Source organism: Salmo salar, chromosome ssa29 (assembly GCF_905237065.1).
Source record: "Salmo salar chromosome ssa29, Ssal_v3.1, whole genome shotgun sequence".
NCBI classification, from domain to species: Eukaryota; Metazoa; Chordata; class Actinopteri; order Salmoniformes; family Salmonidae; genus Salmo; species Salmo salar.
Window position 1 is genome coordinate 20,432,680 of NC_059470.1, and position 22,236 is coordinate 20,454,915.

At 45.3% G+C, this 22,236-nt stretch overlaps 1 protein-coding gene across 6 annotated transcripts in view; it reads right to left on the bottom strand.

The window, feature by feature from the left end:
• Nucleotides 1-22,236, bottom strand: part of ofcc1 (orofacial cleft 1 candidate 1) — a 121,922-nt gene that overhangs the window by 10,316 nt on the left and 89,370 nt on the right. For 2 of the 6 annotated variants that reach the window (XM_014181198.2, XM_045710805.1), the window contains 3 exons: nt 7,183-7,380; nt 2,337-2,481; nt 602-2,219 (listed from right to left, as the gene is read on the bottom strand). In XM_014181198.2, coding sequence (XP_014036673.2) covers nt 2,155-2,219; nt 2,337-2,481; nt 7,183-7,380 — 408 coding nt within the window. In that variant the 3' untranslated portion in view covers nt 602-2,154. The other 4 variants (XR_006762712.1, XM_045710803.1, XR_006762713.1 and 1 more) reach the window with 4 other exon arrangements.

Below are 22,236 nucleotides of genomic sequence, written 5' to 3' on the forward strand. Positions count from 1 at the left end.
TTTTTTCGTACTGCTCCACCGTGGAAATCGACAACTCAAGCTACACAGGACCTATTTTGAGCAAGACAACATCGAATGTTGGCTTCAAATTGGTTTTCCATACAATGCATTCCATTACAAAGAGAAGTTTTAAAACATGGTACAATAACACCTCAATCATACTTCAACATCTCAAATGGCGAGACTGACTAGCTAACACATTGACAGACTCCATTAGTGTGTTTGTGTCAGACAGACTAGCTACCACATGGACAGACTCCATTAGTGTGTTTGTGTCAGACTGACTAGCTACCACATGGACAGACTCCATTAGTGTGTTTGTGTCAGACAGACTAGCTACCACATGGACAGACCCCATTAGTGTGTTTGTGTCAGACTGACTAGCTACCACATTGACAGACTCCATTAGTGTGTTTGTGTCAGCCAGACTTGCTACCACATGGACAGACTCCATTAGTGTGTTTGTGTCAGACTGACTAGCTACCACATGGACAGACTCCATTAGTGTGTTTGTGTCAGACAGACTAGCTACCACATGGACAGACTCCTTTAGTGTGTTTGTGTCAGACAGACTAGCTACCACATGGACAGACTCCATTAGTGTGTTTGTGTCAGACAGACTAGCTACCACATGGACAGAATCCATTCGTGTGTTTGTGTCCACATTATTCTGACATTTTAAAATGTAAAAATAATGTGAATGTCAATGCATAATGCCATTAGGTAGGCCTATATTTTAAAAAATGCATTATTCTTAAAGTGGTAATGCATACTTTATTTTGGCATACATTTTTGGGGGAGTTTTTTCCCCAACAATTAAATGTAAAATTTAGGTCCCTGAAAATTACAATTAAGTGCTTGAAAAGTCCTTGAATTTGAATTGCCAATGTCTGTACGAACCCTGTATATGCTACTTGCTCACCTTCTATTGAAATGATGTATGCATCATTCCCTTTTCTGTCAGATCTTGACCCAGGCCAGTATTTTTTTCCCCATTCGGGCCAGTATTTTTCAGGTGGCACTGGCCTGGTGTGCCACTGGCAAATTTACCTGAATGACAAGCCCTGATGTGCGCGGTGCGCATAGGGCCTATATGTCTAACACTGTGTAGCTGTTAGTGATGTTATCAACAGCCTCCCGTTTTCAGGTAGATGTAAAGGCAATTAAAAGGTAACTACAAAGTAGCCTATGACTACCTGGCAGAATCAATCCAGTGGCTATTTGTTTTGAAAACTCCATCACAAGTGCACGACAGAAACAAACACACCGGTCTGGCTGGTGCACACCTGAATTAAAGGGAAACTACAGAAAAATATTTTTCCCAGAACTCAAAAATGGTCCCTGATGTGGTTTAAGCATTGTTGTGGACTTAGAACATCCCATTTTGTGATTTTAAGAGCTAAAACCTGAAAAACAGTCCTCCCCATTTTGTTTTGTTGTTGTTGTTGGTGGTATCGTTTTGGTATCTAGTATAATTTTTTCAAATTCTGCCGTCTAGAGGATTTCGCAGAAAAGAACACATGGCACTTTGAAATCTGCACATTATTTTAAGTCTCTTTTCTTTGAACACAAGGGCATGCTAATTTAAAAGATGGCTAGTCATGATTAGCCTGGTTCTATAAGGAATGCAAGCACATTTTGGGATACAGGCCAGGTCATTAGCAATGATCTTTTTATTTGTATTAGTACGACCAAATCATGTGCTGGTGCCCCAAGTGAAAAAGTTGTTAGCACCAGTGCCACCAGTGGAAAAAGCTATTGTAGAAGCCTGATTCTACCGGAACCATCTCTATGTGTATCATCAGGAACAATTTCAACTGTTCTGTGAGTATGCTTGAGAGTGCTCATAAACACATTCTGAATTGCTCTATCAGTCACTGTCCATCACTGAGGTACAGTATGTCTATAGTCCCTGTCCATTCATATGGTGTGGTCGGTTGAGGTGATAGTTGTCTATTGTCTATATAGTGGTATGTGTATAATCCCTGTCCTGTCAATTGGTGTGGTCGGTTAAGCCTTAGGTGCTAGTTGTCTATTGCCAGGGGGTATGTCTATAGTCCCTGTCCCTTCAGTTGATGCGGTCGGTGGAGGTGCCAGTTGACAGTACCTGGGTGTCCTCTCCTGCTTTGTTTCACTTCACAGTGACATTAGTGGCTAAGGCCTTGCAGTGCAGCTCGAGCCATGCCCACTGTCTCCTACTGGCGCGACGCGATGAGTACCTGAGGGCACGGATTAGGCAAAAACACTGTTTAAACACACAACATAACACAAACAACCATTAAAACGCCACACTACACAAACAGCCATTAAACAGTGCACAGGAGTGTTGGACTCACGCCAAACAGGCTTCGTCCTTTTCCTCTCCCTGAGTTGGAGGGTGGAGCTTGGGCCTTCGTCTTCCTGGTTCACCTCTGGTGTCCTCTGACCTGGGCGGGGCATAGTGCTCAGAGGAGGCTCTGCCCCGTCCATGTCACCAATCACCTTCAAGGACACACCATAGACAAAAACAAACTGTCAGACACATTCAAGTGCTGAAGATATTTCAACAGTTAAATGTTTCTATACGCAAGTTCACTACCATTGTTTTAATGTTTATGCAGTAATTTGCAATGACAAAATATTTAAGCCTGGGAATTGCAAAAAAGATTGTGCAGAAAGAATTAACACAGTTCCACGTTTTTCAAGTAAACTTAAAAAAATATCCCACAAATCTCCCCAAACTAGTGTAAACGCGTTTGGATAATTAGACGCGATACACTTTTGGAAAAGGTCTTCTCGCAAAGCCGATATGGCTGGCAGGGAAAGCATTAATCTCTTCATGCAACATACAAAGACCAAGGACGTATCCTTCCCCGGCACCGAACGGCAGATAGCAGAACTCACTTCCTGTATAAATCATGTTCATATTTCTGAAGGCTCAGGATGACCTCATAGCCAATGAAGCGTGCTCCGAGGCTCCGAAGCGGCAATCAAACATGTGGCCGGGGGGAAGAGGGGGTGCAGGAGGGAGAATTGATGCAGTTTGTCAATTAATGTTGCTGCGAGGTGTTTTTTAAAGGTTAACTTCTTCATATTCTGAATGTGGAATTAGGTCAATATTGGCGAGCGCGGAGTCATTTGTGGACAAGGAGTGCTGAGTCATGGAAAGTGAAGACAAAGGGTTCTGGGTAATGGGGGTCTGATGGCATATTACACCAATGAGGAGGCCCAATATTGAAATGGCATCTCTCTCCCGCTTTCTGTCTCTGTTCATCACATGGGCTTGCGGCGGATTGTAATTAAATGGGAATCACCCCTCCTAGTTATAACTCAAGAACAGTACAGTCATACCTAGCTACGTTAAGTTAATTAAGTATGTAGTATTGAAATAAGGTGATCGTGAGTGAGGAAGACTAACGTCAACAATGGTTAAAGGGCACACGTGGAAAAAGACTTCAAAAGCAAAAGAAACACAATGATGAAATTGCACGGAACGGTGTTTTTATTTACAACGTAGTTTAGATGCTTATCAGCGTTTTTCCAAGCCATAAATAATCTGCGGAGAAGTAATATTCAAGCTGTTGGAGCTTTAGTTGTGCATCTTTAATGGGACTTTCACAGAAGCTGATCCAGGACTCACATATGGAAGAAGGAGATGGTACAACAGCACAGTTGGTTACTCAAATTGTTCTTTTTTGGCAGGCCGTAGACACTTAAATGCTAGCCTGGGAGGAAAAAGACAGGGAAACATAAACCTACTGTGGTTTTAGTAGGGAACATAATGACTTTGCCCACATTCATTTCGTCAGCCATATTGTTTCCCTCAGATGGAGCTGTTATGGGCCCATCTCAGAAGTTGTTTTGTTATGAGGGCCCTACTGGAATCTCAACGGTTGTTGAGAGTGATGCATTGTGAGTTTGCAGCTGGCAAACATCTGTTTATTCATGATTGTTTGAGAAGTAAATTCAATTTAAAAAAACACTCCACCACCTTTAAAATCCTTTTGGCAAAGTATGCCAATGGGACTGTTGCTTTTACTATTCTTGCTGCACTACATTTGTTACCATTTCCCAGCATGCCGTGGTTAATATTAAAGGTAAAATAGTAGATGCCTTCCAGGTTAATATTACAGGTAAACATGGTTCAACCAATTTCCTTAATTTAAATGCAATGCATGATGGGCCCTGACCACAAACTCTTAGAAAAAAGGTGCTATCTAGAACCTAAAAGGCTTTTCCCCTTTTTGGTTCCAGGTAGAACCTTTTGATTCCAGGTAGAACCCTTTTGGGTTCTATGTAAAACCCTTTCCACAGAGGGTTCTACATGGAACCAAAAAGGGTTATCCTATGGGGACAGCCGAAGAACCCTTTGGGACCCTTTTTTCTGTGTCTGTACATGACCTTTAATACTAAAAACCAGACGGATACAGGTGCAGGAATCACATGGTTTAGCCAAATTAATATTCAATATGTGCATGCTATTTTTTTTTTGCTTAGTCATGGACCGCTACCCCCCAATAACAATACAAATATACACACCAAACTGCTGTATTACACTGGAAGTGTCTATAGCTCAGGGCACCTCTCGGAGGGCTTGCTTTTCTTAGGTGTTCGTTTATATTAATTCTGAGTGTAAATTGTGGTTAATATGCAAAAATAAGAACCCTGGAGCAGTGGTCATGTTAGTCTAAGGCTTTCCCTGGTCCTCGGGGGCTTGGCTGTCCAGGACATTACCAGAGAAAAACAGACCTCTTATGTGGAAATGAAGCATCTGTCAATATTGCTTCAGTAAACAAAGGAAGGCCATAGTCGGACGAATCCTTTAACCGACGGAGACAGAGGGGAGACTGACTGTTTTTCACAGTTCAAAGAAGTCAAATAAATACTGCTATTGTAAGTTGTCTCATTCTCCAAGCATCAGGACTGAATAATGATGACACTGTAGGTCACAGCAAGTAATCATTCCTAAGGGTTAATGGGCAATCATCTACAGGAGACAGGAACTTGTTCCCATATCAAAATAACATATCACATTTGAAGATGATAAAGCAATATCATTGAATGGTCAAATGTTATATGTTGTGATATGGGAACAAGCCTCACTTCAAAATATTGATTTGTTTCCTGTAAAAATTAACACATAAATATGATGAACTTACACAGGGGGCTTTAGAATACTATATTCGTGGAGAAAGGAACCATATGCACAAGGTATTCTACTCTATCCCCTTGAATTGTGCAGTCTGAAATATTTTATTTTTGCTCAGGCAGGACTGCCTGAATGTTATTTCTCTCCAAGGAGCTGTCACCTTAAATCTGCAGGCCAGTTTGTACACAGCCCCCCGTCGCATACACAGCCCCCCGTCGCATACACTGACTATATTGCTGGCAGAATTACATAAAGCACTAATAAAATCAGCTCAAGTGTTCTTCCGAGGGCTGGGGATGCCCTTTGGTGATTCCTGGATGTCACTCTATACATAAAACTAGTCTATATATTCAAGGGAGGATTAGTTTGAATATGTAAAGAGGGCCCGTGCTGTAGGGAGAGGGGAAATGAGGGTGGAAAGCAGAAAGCTCGGCAGGGCTGGAGAGCTGGCATTATCCCTCTCCATCGTACACACACCACAGCCGGGGGTGAGGGGAACACGGCTGCCACCGGCGTCTCTCTCATGTTCCACCCGACGTAGAGGCGTGGCCGTCATGCCACTATGGGGTGGATGGTGATACCACAGGACATTCTCCTCTGTTTTTCCGGGCAGGAACAACGCTCTCTCCCTCTGAGGTAAACAATTGGAATAGGGCCACTGGTTCCTCAACCCTTACCATTAAAAGGTGGGTCCGGGGCCAAATGATTTTCTCCAGCAGAAATGCCAAGAGTGAATTGTATTCTTTCTTTTAGGAATTACAGTGACTGTATTTCTGTCTGAGAGATGGTAAAAATGAATATTTCTGCTGTGATTTTGTAAATCCCTCAGTAAACAACTTTACCCAGATGTCTCATTTGTGACACACAAGTTTGGAGGACACACAGGGACACACATTACCACGCACACAAACTCATACACGTGCACACGCGCACGCACACACCAAAAACGAATAGATATGCCACGTTGTGTGTTTACACACATTCTCATCAGTCAAAATATGACGGGAACCATTAGGCCGACGCCACACTGCCCGAGAGCTAACTGTTGATGCAGCTCCGGCATTCATCTCTTTTTTCCTCTCTTTTGACTTTTTTTCGGGATGGTGATGATCCAGGTTGCTCTCGGGGGGATCGGGGGAGTTCATTCATGTGCTTGCAGTTGTTACAAAGCCGAATCAGTGGTACATTTAATTAGAGAGCCAATCTGTGCGGCAGTCTGCTCCGTCCTGACTGACTCAGGGTAGGAGTGTGCGTGGCCGATGGCAGGGGAAAGCAGGAGGTGGGAGAATGCGTGCAGCACCCAGTATTCTAGAAACCAAATTAAGACGGGCGTTAGCATGGGTGCAAAATAAGGGAATAGCAGTTGTGGCGGATGCTCATTTGGTGAAAAATACAAGTGGGGAGTTAGCATTGGTGCTAGCTGGGAGAATCATAACAGTCATGCCAGTGCTAATTTGGTGCTACTTTGAAAGGAGAATGGAGAATCCTTCCTATGGCCATAGCACCATCTTGTTGTCTGTGTGTGTAGCATTGCTAGGGAGGTGTAGTGAGACATGTACGGTCCCTTTCCTCTCACTCTGAGTCACAAAGGAGAGGAGTGGCATGCTAACCTCTTCTCTCTTTTTTTCCCTTCCCTCAATGTCGCTCTCCCCTGCGTGTGTGAATGCATGGTGTGTGTGTGTGTGTGTGTGTGTGTGAATGCATGGTGTGTGTGTGTGTGTGTATGTGTGTGTGTGTGTGTGTGTGTGTGTGTGTGTGTGTGTGTGAATGCATGGTGTGTGTGTGCTTCTGCTAGGTCACACACTGAGGAGAGGATGCAGTGCAGTTTCACTCTTCCTCTCTCCATCCCTCTCCATCGTTCTGTCTTTATCTCTGGTTATAAGAGAGAGGAAGAGAGAGAGGTTATAAGAGGGAGAGAAAGAGAGAATGTGCGAGAAAGGAAGAATGAAAGACAGAGAGAGCCAGCTGACTACAAGGGAGAGGGAGAGAGAGAGAGAGAGAGAGAGAGAGAGAGAGAGAAAGGGAGAGAGAAAGCACAGTCAGGGTTAACCTACCTCTAGGATGGCACCGTCCGGCTGGCGTAGGAAGTGCCTGTAACGGTGGCGCTGCCCGCTCAGGTAGAGGGTGTAGACAGACACGTGGGTACTGCTCTCGCCCCCTGCAGCGGGCACGGCTCCACGAGGGTCACCCCTGGGGGGGGCACAGCCCGCCAAGGGGCCCTCCTCTGTCCAGATGTGGTCATACACTGACACCTAGTGAGACACACACAGGGGCCCCGTCAGCCTCATTACAGACCCCCCAATACACTCACGCACAAACACACAGATGAATGCAGGCATGCACACACACAGACACACATGAACACACTAACTAGACACTGTCAGGAGCTTGTCAAAGCAGTCAGGGTTCATTCCCTCTCTACACCAACAGAGAGAATGAGAGAGAGAGAGAAGGGGGGAGGGAATGGGGATGAGGGAAATAGAGAGACAGGATGTGTGCGTGTAAAATAGTAAGAGCGAGGGGGAGAGAAAAAGAAAGAAAGAAAGAAAGAAAGAGGGAGGGAGGGAGAGTACAACAGAGTACACAGGGTTTAGTGACGCATACCTGCACAAATGCTCACTTCAACATAATTATACCTTGCCCTGCTTGTGACCACAGCTCAGCGCTCTTAAAGAATTAAAACCCAAACAGTTGACAGTAATCCTCTGTAATTTGCTGAGCCTCACATCCAAAGATGAGCACCGTCCGAAAAGGACAAGAAGGTAAGAATGCTGAGGATCAAGTTGCCAAACACAAACACAATTCACATTATCAATCGAGGCATTGACTTATAACATGTGGCTGCACTCTTCTTTTTTCTTGTCAAGAAATACGGACACAGGAAAAGAGAGAGAATGTGTATGCTAGGCATGCTAAGCTGCTATAAGCCAATTGGAAATGCTACAACGCTTTCACTAGTCCTGTGAAGTGATCGTGCAGCAGGTAAGGGAGAAGGGATCAGGTTGTACCAGGGCGAGTGCATACACACAACCATGGTGGCGGTGCTGTTTGTGCGTGCCGCTTCTGCCGGTTCTGCCGCTGCACCTGTAATGCACTGCCCTCCTCTATTAGGGCAACACGGAGCAAGCAGAGCGTGTAACATGTTATATAGGTCATGTAACTCGACGGCATCCATGTGTGAAGATCATGGTGCCTCTCTGGCTGATAACGCCTGTTTTTAGAGGCCTGTGTGTTAGTTTGCCCGCCGCGTCACACACAATGCCTCTGAACGACACACACGCAGGTACAAGACGGGGGAACGTTGAGGTAACACACACACAGGCAGACATGGTCAACACACGGACACACGCTCACTTGTGCACACACACAGGCACGTACACACACTAAAAATCAGTTCCAATATCAGCCAAACACGCATAGACAGAGACGAGCTCAACAACAACTCTCTCCTGTAATTCAAGGCCTCTGCTTCGAGGGTCCTCTAGGCCTCTCTTACCAAGGAGAGAGAGAGTGAGAAAAAGACAGACAGCACCGGGCGGCCGTGCCGGAGTAAAAGGACTCATCCTCTGAGATGGAAACCAGATTTGGGGGACTGACTGACTGTGTGGAGGTGGGGGAGCCAGGCAGGCGGAGGCAGGCCCGCATCCTGCCAGGTTCAGAGCAAGGACCTAATTAAGGCATGAGTCATTCTGTGGAGACACACAATCTCTCACACACACACACACACACACACACACACACACACACACACACACACACACACACACACACACACACACACACACACACACAGTGAAGGTTAAGGCTGGGTGAAAGGAACCAGGAATTTTTTCCCGGCAGCAGAGTTTATAAACTCAAGGTGACCCCCTAATTGGCTCCGTAATTATGATTTGTCTAAGAAAACACGGAGCCAGAAAGCCAACTCATTCACAGGGCCTGAGTGGCAGGGTCACGCTGAAGGAGAGACTTCGTTTTGGGAAGTGTATCGATGTCCTGATTTTCTTCTAACTACATAAACTGTTAGCCAAACAACTCAGGGCAGTTCGAAAACACCCAAGTCATTACCTACTTGTAATTAGACAACTGCTCTAAACACACTGCAGACAGCCTGGAGAGAACGACCTCATTGTCACAAATGTCAAAGAGTCGCTTTGGCTCAAGAGCGGGAAGACCAGCCACAAACATTTAAGGAAGGAAACGTAGGGGGACGCATCTCTTTAACGCCAATTCAGTATTCATTAGGGTAAAGCTGTGCCCTCTAGGTCCATACTATCTTGACTGGTGTGATCTGGTGACATACTTCCCCAATAATCTTCCATTCACGATAACAGGAATTGATTCATTTTAGATTTTTGAGTAGTGTATTTGATAGCTGTTGAGGGAAAACGTAAGAAATGCATCAGATGACACAAAACAAGAGCTATTTAAATTCTTCTCACTAATACTACATTTCCTTCTCCTGTCTTTAACATTTCCTGTGCCATGGTCACATTGGCCAATTTGCTGGTGAAATCCCTGTGACAACACATTGAGACAAACATAGAAACGTTTTTGTGTGTGGATGACGGGGATGCCATTTCACTCAGTGCATTATGGTTCTCAGGGTGAATCATATTCTGAGCTGTAGCTACAGGGAGAGGGGGAGGGAGGGAGGGAGGGAAAGAGAGAGAGCGAGAGAGAGCATTAGGAGGTTGGTTCCGTTTCTGGCCAGCCTGACTTCTATACGAGCCCAAGTCTGAGTGCTCTCTTCTTCCCCATTGTTCCATTTGATAGCACTAAGTGACTGATTTACATTCAATGCCTGGGTGTAGCAGGCCGACCAGCTGTGGGTTAAGCAGATAGCATTCAAGTGAGCTAACCTAATTCCGACCAATCTTGCCTCGATTTATCGTTGACGTCTGCATTTAGGAAATCTGATAGAGTCCGTATCAGTCTCTTGACTCGCATGGGAAGAGACAAACATTATTTATTTTAGGGACTATAAACAGCAAGTCATGTCTCCCAGCAAATACATAAATTGTGGTATATGTAGACATTACCGCAAATGCACCGAGCGGTAGATCCAGGAAGTGGGTAGGGAATCTAACAGCAGTCATTGGTCCACTGTTCACAAACAAGTCTGCATGTAACACTAAGAAGATCGCAAATAGTCTGTTTTTTTATGTAACTCCATGGTTATACAGTATGACAGTGTCTATAGTCAGCGAAGTGAGTATTCAAACTAGTAAGGGATTATTTAGTATATCAATTATTTGCATTCAATAATACATATTTACAAAAGAGCAAGCTTGAAAACGTGTCAGTGTTCAGATAAGGAACATAATGAGAGTGGAGGTTAAGACATTTTAATAAAGCTCTTCTATTCAACAGTTTGAGGCTGAAATACTTTTACCCCTAAATAAAATGACTAAATGCACTACATACCCCAAAAAATATGCCTTTCAGCCTAATTTAAAAATTGACCCATATGCATACCTAAAAAAATATATAAACTTGCAACTAACAACTAAAAAGAGGGCAGACACATTTGACAGAAATAGAAACTTTCCACTGGGTGAAGCTATTTCAGTAACAACCATTTCACTAAACTATTTCAGTAACAACCATTTCACTAAACTATTTCAGCAAGAGACATGGCTGTGGACAGAGTGCATTTTGTATTTAGATAACTCGGCCTCGACTCTTTACATATATCACCGTGACATTTTCACTCCATTTTGTGACGTGTCAATGGTTGTCTAAAACAAGAGGAATTCCTTAGTGACCTCATGCTTTTCTGTCCCTGTTGCCCATCTGATCCCCCAAACGTTCTACCCCCCTGACCTACCTTATCAAAATGTTGATACGACACCTCCGTAATCAAAATGTTTTGAGCTACAGTCTGGTCATAAGCTGAGACTCATTTGGAATTGGCTACAACCAACCAGTAGTTCCTGACCCTCCATTTTGAAAACCCCAGCCATAGGCTATGCATCACTAATAAACAACACAGAGCTAAATAAGCCCCAGAGTGGTGAGTGTGTCTACAGGTTAGGTGGTGCGTGTGAGCGAATGGTGAAGGTTTTCCAGGTAGTGGTGTACTGTATGAGTCATGGGGCAGGAGGTTGGAGAGAGAGGAGAGGCCTCCATAGAAATCTAGACAGACAGGCTGAGCTGTGCTGGCCGTGGTCCAGGAAGGGAGCCTGGGGCCTGGGCACGAGCCGGCCTGTCACCTTCCCTGATCCCTGGATGATTGATCCAAACTAGATAGCCATCATTACCATCCACACTCATCCCTAGGTTCTCCCTCTTCTAGTCTAATTTTACCTCCCATTTGCATGCTCCTTTGGACTAATTAAATCTCTCTCCCTTCTCTCTCTCTCTTGTCATCGGGATGACAAATAACGCGGTGCAATTTTGGCACATTATTATGTATGAAATGTGGGGCTATAATGTATTCCACTCGGCTGAATATCTCAAGACCCATGTGTAATGAGCAAAACAACAAAACTCGACGTGCACTGCAGCCTATGTGAGCAGTTCACCTCTCTCTCTGTCTCTCATTCTTCTCCCTCTGTCTTTCTTTTTATCAAGACAAAAGCCGCTGACCTTCCAATTCAGTACCATCCACCCACATTTCCTTTCCTTTTTTTACCCGAACGCAATTTATATATAGTGACGCCCGCTTCCTTCTATCCACTGGGGGGGGGGGGTCCCTTTTGGTTCTCAGTTCTGTCCCACTTGGCTTTAATTTACAGTGGGAAAATAATTAGAATCTCACTTTTGCGAAGAGTGGAGTGAAAATGTAAACAATGCTTCCCTGCGGGCGAGTGCTTCATCACGCTGACAGGTGCATTTGAATTTGCCTGGGTGGTGGACAGGCTGGGTTATTTATTTGTCAGTCGCACATGGATGGAGGATGGAAGCAGTGGCTGGGTGCTCTGGCAGCTCCTGACCCCCTACCCCACGCTTAATCCATCGGGCTGCATGGCACAACCCCCTGGCTGAGCCAGACTACTGTACCACCGTCCAGAGAGGCGAGGCAGGCTAGCTAGCGGTACCAGGGCATGGGTATGAACACAAATATACTGAACATACTGTACAGATAGAGGAACAGTGACAACTATTGAGGTGGCAGCCATGTCTGTTTCCTTTGTCCACAGACCCTTATCCAGCCACATGTATGTGCATATGCACATACAAACACACACACAGAAAGACAGACACGCGTGCAGTCCCAGTGCCTGGGTCTGGGGGGGGCAGGGGGGACTGTCGCTGTGTGCAGTGGCTCTCTGAGCTGCGGATGGTCACTCCTACACCTCCCTGCCTCGGCACAGAGCTGGCTCAGGTTCAAGGCCCGTTTCCCCAGCGCTGCATTCAGATGAGAGGTAGGCAGCAGAAGACTGGGGCCTCCAAGCCTGCTGCTACCACTGCTGTGTAGGTAGATCAAATCAAATTTGAAGGTCTCATGGAGAGTCACTGAGCAGGAATCAGAGAGGGGCCATACATACGCATGGATAACCCAGGCCAACGCCAGCCATTAGAATAGAAATAGAGCCGCTATTATTGTCGGCGACGTCCTCGATACAGGGCCAGTCTGTTTGTGTAATTGGGACAGCTTTAAAATGGTACGGATGCATCTCCGGTGCTCGTCTGATTTAGCTCAAACACGCTGTGTCTGGTTAAATGCACAGACGGCCAAGACAGGCAACCGATTGGTATTACGTACAGTAGTGCACACAGTAACTACACTGTGGCTGATTCAGTACAGTACTTGTTTATTTTGGTCTGTTCACCCTCGTTATTGTGCGTATGGTGCAAGGGGCAGTTTTGTCTTTATCTACTTGGATATACCTAGGTGCATAAACACTACAGTATGGTCATAAAACTACACTCAATATCAGCTCCTTTTCAAATTGGACTTCTAGAAAAAGGTAAACAAGCAACAATGAACATTTACATAGTCTGCATAAATTGAACAACTTTCTTAGCGAGATAGCATCTCTTGCTCGAGATGATCCAGGAAATAAGATATGCATAATTCACTGTTACTAATCTCCTTTTATCTGGTAGGGGGAAAATAACGGCAACTCATTCCTGTAGCAGCACCGCCCCACTTCCAAAGGCAGTAACCCCCCACTTAGTACCAAGGCTCAACCACTGGGGCCTTGAGGGGGAAGGAAGACAGTTTCTCCAGGTTTGTTGTGTTGTTGTGTTGGTGTTAAGGCATTAACTGAGAGAGATGATCTACAGATAATCCATAGGGGACTATCCCAATAAAGTGACACCATAGAAGCTACATGGAAAGTCAACCCCTCATTAACGCATTAAGTGATGACAAACATAATGGTTCATTTGAAGATTTCTTCATGATGTACCACATACCTATAGTCAATGCCACTGTACTTTGTACCATCGGATATTGAGATGCCCCCCAAAAAGGGGCCAAAGTGAAACATCTTTCTTGATTTTCTCTCCGGCCACTTACAAGTGGCTTCATTCCAATCGGCCCTTCAAGGCTTCAGAGGATGATAACTGCCGATAACAAAATTAGACCTGGGATTCTCTGCTTATAGCGGGGCCACCTTGACAGTGCAGCGCTGTATATCCATCTATGTGGTTATGGGAGAGATAAGAGATATTAAAGTCCCTCCAACCTATCTCTCCAGAGGATGTCATCATCCATCCTGTTAAGACGAGACACCTGTCACAATCAGCAGGCCTGCTCCCCCCTGGGCCACAGGACACACTCAAGGTCACACTCTTTAAAGCAACTGAGGAGGAGGAGGAAGAGGAGGAGGGAAAAGACTAACAAACGTATGGTCAGAAAGTAAAAAGGGCAGATGGTTTCACATGCAGGCTGGTTCTCATAGTGTCGTAGGATCACAAAGAAGGATATGTACTTTTATTAATAGTACTGCTTTTAATAATGCTAAAATGAAATCCAGATTTAAGACAACCGACTCTCCACCACCAAGTCCACCACTTTCTACAGATACATTCCTGCTTCATGTCAATTGTGCCAAAATGTTGGTTCTTTAAATACTCTTCAATGAAGCAAACTGTTATTATTTCGATTAGTGACCACATCCCATTGGACTCCAACCTAGGCAAACTTTCTCTGCTAATCCTCCGATATAATAATTTCAAACTACAAGACAAATTAGACTCAGCCAGTGTGCAAAATACAAAAAAATGGTACAAGATGAGCTCTTTAAAAATCCCATTTGCTCTTCTGTGTGCCGCTGAAGAACACTCGTTCACTCCTCGCCGACAGTCCAATTTGTTCCTTCTGGTTTGCATTATGGATGGCAAGTGAACGGGCCGGGATCCATAAGAGCTGGGCAGGCAGGCAGAGGGAGGGAGGGAGGGAGGGAGGGAGGGAGGGGAAGGCAGGCAGAGGGAGGGCAAGGGAGGGAGGGAGGGAGAGGGAGGCAGAGGGAGAGGCAGGCAGGCAGAGGGAGGGAGGCAGAGGGAGGGAGAGGCAGGCAGGCAGAGAGGGGCAGGCAGAGGGAGGGAGGGAGGGAGGGAGGGAGGGAGGGAGGGAGGGAGGGAGGGAGGGAGGGAGGGAGGGAGGGAGGGAGGGAGGGGCAGGCAGGCAGAGGGAGGCAGAGGGAGAGGCAGGCAGAGAGAGAGGCAGGCAGGCAGGCAGGCAGAAGGACGGAGGGAGGGAGGGAGGGAGGGAGGGAGGGAGGGAGGGAGGGAGGGAGGGAGGGAGGGAGAGGCAGGCAGAGGGAGGTGGGCAGAGGGAGGCAGGCAGAGGGAGGGAAGAACCAGGGAGAGGCAGGAAGCAGGGGAGAGGCAGGGAGGGAGGGAAGAAGCAGGGAGAGGAAGGCAGAGGGAGGGAGAGGGAGGCAGAGGGAGGGAAGAACCAGGAAGAGGCAAGCAGAGAGAGGGAGAGGCAGGCAGGCAGAGGGGGGAGGGAGGGAGGGAGGGAGGGAGGGAGGGAGGGAGGGAGGGAGGGAGGGAAGAAGCAGGGAGAGACAGGACTTCAACATGTGGACTCAATTGTGTGGCTTCCAGCTGGACGTTGTTTTGACAGCTGACAGGGCATCCAACATATTAGGATTAAATTAAAAAGTACCACTCCCCTCCCCCCAACATCCCTGAATCTCTACAAGTGCAAAAACACCACTAACTAGAAAACATCCACTTTGTAAAAAAAATGTGTTTGTGTAAATTTGTATCTGTCTGGCATGTGATGAGGGGTGCTAACCATACAGACCTACTTATGATGTGACGAGTCTCTCTCTCTTCTTCTCTTTCCCTCTTTCTCTCCTTCTCTATTACTCCCTCCATCTCAGACTCCCAGAGAAAAGCTTGCCCAGGGTTTAGGGAGGAGAAGAGATAATAATATCCTCTTCCTGGATTAATGGTGAGGGACATATTAAGCAGAGGCTGACACTCCCAGTAATTAAACGTTCACACGGACGAGTTCAAACACGAGACTTTCTACTGATGCCTCTGTTTCTATGGGCCTGGGAGGAGACATGGGGAGCACAAAAAGCCAACACAGGGACGGTTCAGTGTCAGAGACACACATACATTGACCGCCCATTCTTCAGTGTGAGGTGTTACACAACTACAACAATGGCTGCATCTCTTTTTAGGCAAAGGCCTACAATTTCCAAAAGCGAAGCAAAGCAGACGCCTTTTCCGAGGACCTTCGGCGAATCACAGAGTTGCCCTGGGTGAACACAGCAATACTAAAAAATGGAGACAGGGCTGCAGCGTTTTGTGAGTGGGGTGGGGGGGGGTTGCTGAGTGAGTGTTTCTATATATTTTTTTTCTTTCTTTAACCATTGTGCGACTGCACCGCTTTCACACATTACTGCCCCCCAAAGTCTGTGACCTTTTCACCAACACAGGCATGTACCCTTTGCAGTCACATCTCATATTGAGCACTCTAATGCAGTGGCGAGTGGAGTGGTTGTGCTCCTGTTCCCTGTGCCTGCCTGCCTGGCTGCTGTAGCCCCGGGCCACGGAGGCTCACAGCACTGTCCACTAATAGCCCCCTGTAATTGAAGAAGCCACTCTCGGACCTAATGCGACAGACACACACACACACACACACACACACACACACACACACACACACACACACACACACACACACACACACACACACACACACACACACACACACACACACACACACACACACACACACACACAGCCCCCACTCTATGGCAGGGTCGGGTGTGGGATGAGGGGTGATGGGGGAGCTGCCCTCTGTGATCCCCATCTCTCCCTGCCCCCAACACTACCCCCATCGACTCCAGATGACCCCTCCTGTATTACCGCGGTGACACATCAACTCCTCTCCACTTCCTGTGTTCCTGTTTTGGGTTCCTGTAGGGGGGCTCTCTGGGCCATTGTTCCACTGACAAGCGGTTCCTGGGCTTCTCGTCATGGGCTAACGCTCCCCTGGTTTGGGGTGATGGCCTTGTTCCCTTAGTGGTGGAGGCGATCATCTCTTGGGGCCCCTATAACGTCTCACTTTACTGTACATAAGTGAAGAGCAGGAATGAGGAAGCCAAATGACAAGGTTCAGATAGTGTGGTGAACATCAACAATGTCACGTACCTTCTGACCTTCTGCTTTGGAGTCCTCTGAATCGAGAGGGGTTGCAGCATTGTTTTGAGGTAGATCATGCAGAGGACATTGTTGAGGGCTAAAACAGATTGGCTAAAACCTTTACCAGAGGCTCAGATACCGGATGAAGAGAATAACCATTTCAATGCTCAACTCAACTCAAAAGGCTGTTATGTTAATTCCGATGGGTAAGAAGTTACGTCGAGTGAAGCTGAAATCTGATCAAGTGGTAACATGAGGGACCTAGTATACATTAGGGAGACCACATATCGTCCCCTCTCAGATGATTACGGAAAGAGAAGCACAGTCCCAGTTATCATTAGAGCTCCAATCTGTGCCATCCAAACCTCAACAGGTTTACCCCCCACAAGCATGTTTTGCAAAGCACCTTGGGTGTTCCCCAAATTCACACAAGGTAACCCATTACCTAGACATACGGAGACAAACGCCGCCGCCACGATGTTGTCGACCGCCGTTCAGTTGCGAAAACATCTCTGGGGCCATCGTCGAGACGACAACTTCCATTAGCACAATGTCACCCGGAAACTTCTGGTGAATAACGACGGTGACAATGACTCTAGCGAGGTAGGGCTCTCCTCAGTCACTGTCACAGCCCCCACTCTGACACAACTGTTTGCGTACCTGCTTAAGTATTATCGAAATTAACACCTCCCTTCCAGGTACAGTAATCAAGAGGGTGACGGCAGACAATTAATTAGGTCCATCTGCATCAGTGCTTTTCCATAATTAATGTGCTCATTACCAACTGAGCTCCACTATGAGTTTTCGGTTGCAGTAGACTCCCACAACCGTGTGCTAACCAACTAATGCAGTAGGCAGTTAGCCTGGCTTCTGTTGTAACCTCCCTGGAGAACGAGAACTAGGAAAAGTGCCGATGTAGATGATCTAATCGATCGTAAGCGATGACATCAGCGAGTGGGTGTATCTATCACCCACCATCATTGACACTAGCTAGATGATAAGACTTTAATGAAAACTCATCCTACTGCTTCCTCCGCAAGTGTTCAGATCGAATTCCAACTCAGGTATGAGTGTAGGCCCACTCACCCACTTTGGATCTGCTCAACAGATGGTGCTTTTATCTGATGCCACCACCTTTAAGTCATATTCAAAGCTTACAGCAATAGAACTGATCGTATACTATAAGGCCTGGAAGAATAGTGAGGTGTAATATAAAGTTAATTGGTAAGTAAGAAAGTAAAATTAGATTATGTTTTATGATCATGAAAATTACAAGTTTGATAATAATAGGGCCATTTGCAGATTTGTTATTGAATGTGGATTCTTCTTTTATTGTTTCAGAGCTGGAGGGAAACATCACATGTACAGTAAAAAGGTAGGAAGGATCGCATCCCATTTTATGGCAGAGGGCAGGCACCCTGAGAGAAAACTGGTTTAGTCAACGTTGTCATTGGTTATAACTGGTTTTACTTAACGTTGTCATTAACCTCTCTCATTTCCTTGTGTTGGATTGTGTTAAGAGTGAGTGTTCAACCGTGTACTTAACACACATTCTATCAGAGAGTAAATTAAACATGGCTGCCCTTGAGGCTGTCTTTGTTTAGTTTGATATTCTTGCTAGCATGAACTGTGGCTGGGGACTTAAAGATAAATGGTCAGATCAAGTCATTGACCCTTTGTCATCACCTTGTTTGACCCTTAAAACTTTCTATGTCCCGTCACACCATCACTATACTGTACCTGTGAATATCTTTTTTCCTCTATTTCTTTATCCAATCTTCCCTCCTCTCTTGGTTAATGAAGGCCTCGTGGCCCATTGTTATTAAAATTACGCCCTTCCCTCTCATATTAATTGGGTCCGTAATAAGAAACACGTTGGATTCATTATTTAATTGCAAGGGCACATTTGGAATACAGTTTCTGAAATGTATTTTTAATGAAAAACACTACATCCTGACCTAATCATATCAACCTTATTCTATCTAATTAAGGATGCAAAAAATCATTAGAGTTGCAAAATATTAGTTTCAGTTCTGTCGGGCTGCTCCCCTCTCTCCTTCATGAATATATTTTTTTCCTGTCTCTGATAAATAGTTAACGAGGGAAAAATGACAAAAATGTGCATGTAGGCGAATTAGTTTAATAGGGATATGTCTTTGCTGAGTTAGGAAAGTGACCCTTTTTGGCACAGGAGAAATTGCTCCAATAATGATGAAATAATGGCACGGCCAATCTTATTTCTGTGAAAAATCGCCGGCCTGAATAATGTAAAAATCATAAAATGCAATAACCCTATATTTTAATCACGCTGGCAAATGTGTTTAATGCGTTAGCATTTTATCAGTTTAATAAAGCCAAATTAGGGACAGTATTAAGTATGCTGTAATTGTTGCAGTGCAGCGAGGAAATCTACGTAACGTAGGGAAGACTTAGTAGGACAACTGTGAGAGGCCATCAGGCTAAATTAAGCATTTTCTTAATCATAAACTTTGGGCCATAATTTCTCTCAAAGTCGCCAGAAAATTGGAGGCCCTATTTCTATCCAATAAATAAGCCAAACTAATTAGTATTACTTTACTGAATGTATTAATTGAGGCTGTATCTCATGTAATGTTCAGGGAGGTGCATGAGAACGGTTCAAGGCGGGGAGTATAGTCTCACCTCCACATTAGCTCCATCTCATGCTGAAGACAACGATTGAACTACACTACATGACCAAAAGTATGTGGACACCTGCTAGTCGAACATCTCATTCCAAAATCATGGCCATTAATATGGAGTTGGTCATTCCTTTGCTGATATAGCAGCCTCCACTCTTCTGGGAAGGCTTTCCACTAGATGGAGAAAAATTGCTGCGGGGACTTGCTGCCATTCAGCCACAAGAGCATTAGTGAGGTCGGACACTGATGTTGGGCGATTAGACCTTGCTCGCAGTCGGCGTTTCAATTCATCCCAAAGGTGTTCGATGGGGTTGAGGTCAGGGCTCTGTGCAGGCCAATCAAGTTCTTCCACACCGATCGACAAACCATCGCTGTATGGACATCACTTTGTGCACGGGGGGCATTGTAATGCTGAAACAGGAAAGGGCCTTCCCGAAACTGTTGCCACAAAGTTGGAAGCACAGAATTGTCTAGAATGTCACTGTATGCTGTAGCGTTAAGATTTCCCTTCACTGGAACTAAGGAGCCTAGCCCAAACCATTAAAAACAGCCCCAGACCATTATTCCTCCTCCACCAAACCTTACAGTTTGCACTTAGCATTTTCCTGTCATCTGCCAAACCCAGATTCGTCCGAAGGACTGCCAGATGGTGAAATGTGATTCATCACTCCAGAGAACGCGTTTCCACTGCTCCAGAGTCCAATGGCGGTGAGCTTTACACCACCGCAGCTGATGCTTGGCATGGTGCATGGTGATCTTAGGCTTGTATGCGGCTGCTCAAGCCATGGAAACCCATTTCATGACGCTCCCGACGAACAGTTCTTGTGCTGACATTGCTTCCAGAGGAAGTTTGGAACTCACTAGTGAGTGTTGCAACCGAGGACCAATGATTTTTACACACTTCAACACTCAGCGGTCCTGTTCTGTGAGCTTGTGTGGCCTACCACTTTGCAGCTGAGCCGTTGTCGCTCCTAGACGTTTCCACTTCACAATACCAGCACTTACAGTTGACCGGGGAAGCTCCAGCAGGGCAGAAATGTGATGAACTGACTTGTTGGTAAGGTGGCATCCTAAGATGGTGCTACATTGAAAGTCCCTGAGGTCTTCAGTAAGGCCATTCTACTGCCAATGTTTGTCTATGAAGAGTTCATGGCTGTGTGCTCGATTTTATACACATGTCAGCAACGGGTGTGGCTGAAATAGCCAAATCCACTAATTTGAAGGGTGTCCACATACTTTTGTATATATAGTGTATATTGAACTATATTGACTTGTATGGAAAGACTGGCTTTGAATGAATAGGCTTAACCCACAAAGGTTGTTGTGAGGCAATTGTTCTATAGGAAGATCTCACACCTAAACAGACCACAAGAACGAATTGCAAAAATCACTGAAGCTGGAGCCTCATATCTCCCTCACTAACTTTAAGCATCAGCTGTTAGAGCAGCTCACAGATCATTGCACCTGTACATAGCCCATCCGTAAATAGCCCATCCAACTCCCTCATCCCCATATTGTTTTTTTTTTGCTCCTTTGCACCCCAGTATCTCTACTTGCACATTCATCTTCTGCACATCTATCACTCCAGTGTTTAATTGCTAAATTGTAATTACTTCGCCACTATGGCCTATTTATTGCCTTACCTCCCTAATCTTACCTCATTTTCACATACTGTATATAGATGTTTTCTATTGTGTTATTGACTGTACGTTTGTTTATTCCATGTGTAACTCTGTGTTGTTGTTTGTGACGCACTGCTTTGCTTTATCTTGGCCAGGTCGCAGTTGTAAATGAGAACTTGTTCTCAACTAGCCTACCTGGTTAAATAAAGGTGAAATAAAATAAAAATAAAAAAAGAGACTCTTGTTGACTTGGTATGGCACAGATACTTACACTCTTAGAAAAAAACGGTTATTTGGCTGTCCCCATAGGAGAACCCTTTGAAGAACCCTTATTGGTTCCAGGTAGATCCCTTTTGGTTCCAAGTATTTCCACAGAGGGTTCTACATGGAACCCAAAATGGTTCTACCTGGAAACAAAACAGGTTTTTACCTGGAACCAGAAAGGGTTATTCTATGGGGACAGCTGAATAACACTTTTGGAACCCTTTTTTCCAGGAGTGTAGTAAACTTGGTATGGCACAGATCCTTCGTTAACTTGGTATGGCACAGATCCTTCGTTAACTTGGTATGGCACAGATCCTTCGTTAACTTGCTATGGCACAGATCCTTCGTTAACTTGGTATGGCACAGATCCTTCGTTAACTTGGTATGGCACAGATCCTTAGTTAACTTGGTATGTCACAGATCCTTAGTTAACTTGGTATGGCACAGATCCTTCGTTAACTTGGTATGGCACAGATCCTTCGTTAACTTGGTATGGCACAGATCCTTCGTTAACTTGGTATGGCACAGATCCTTCGTTAACTTGGTATGGCACAGATCCTTCGTTAACTTGGTATGGCACAGATCCTTCGTTAACTTGGTATGGCACAGATCCTTCGTTAACTTGGTATGGCACAGATCCTTCGTTAACTTGGTATGGCACAGATCCTTAGTTAACTTGGTATGGCACAGATCCTTCGTTAACTTGGTATGGCACAGATCCTTAGTTAACTTGGTATGGCACAGATCCTTCGTTAACTTGGTATGGCACAGATCCTTAGTTAACTTGGTATGGCACAGATCCTTAGTTAACTTGGTATGTCACAGATCCTTAGTTAACTTGGTATGGCACAGATCCTTAGTTAACTTGGTATAGCACAGATCCTTAGTTAACTTGGTATGGCACAGATCCTTAGTTAACTTGGTATGTCTAAAAGTGAAACGGGCACATTGCTAGACTGGGACTGTTAAATATATTTATTTGTAGTTTAATTGATTTGTGGTAAAA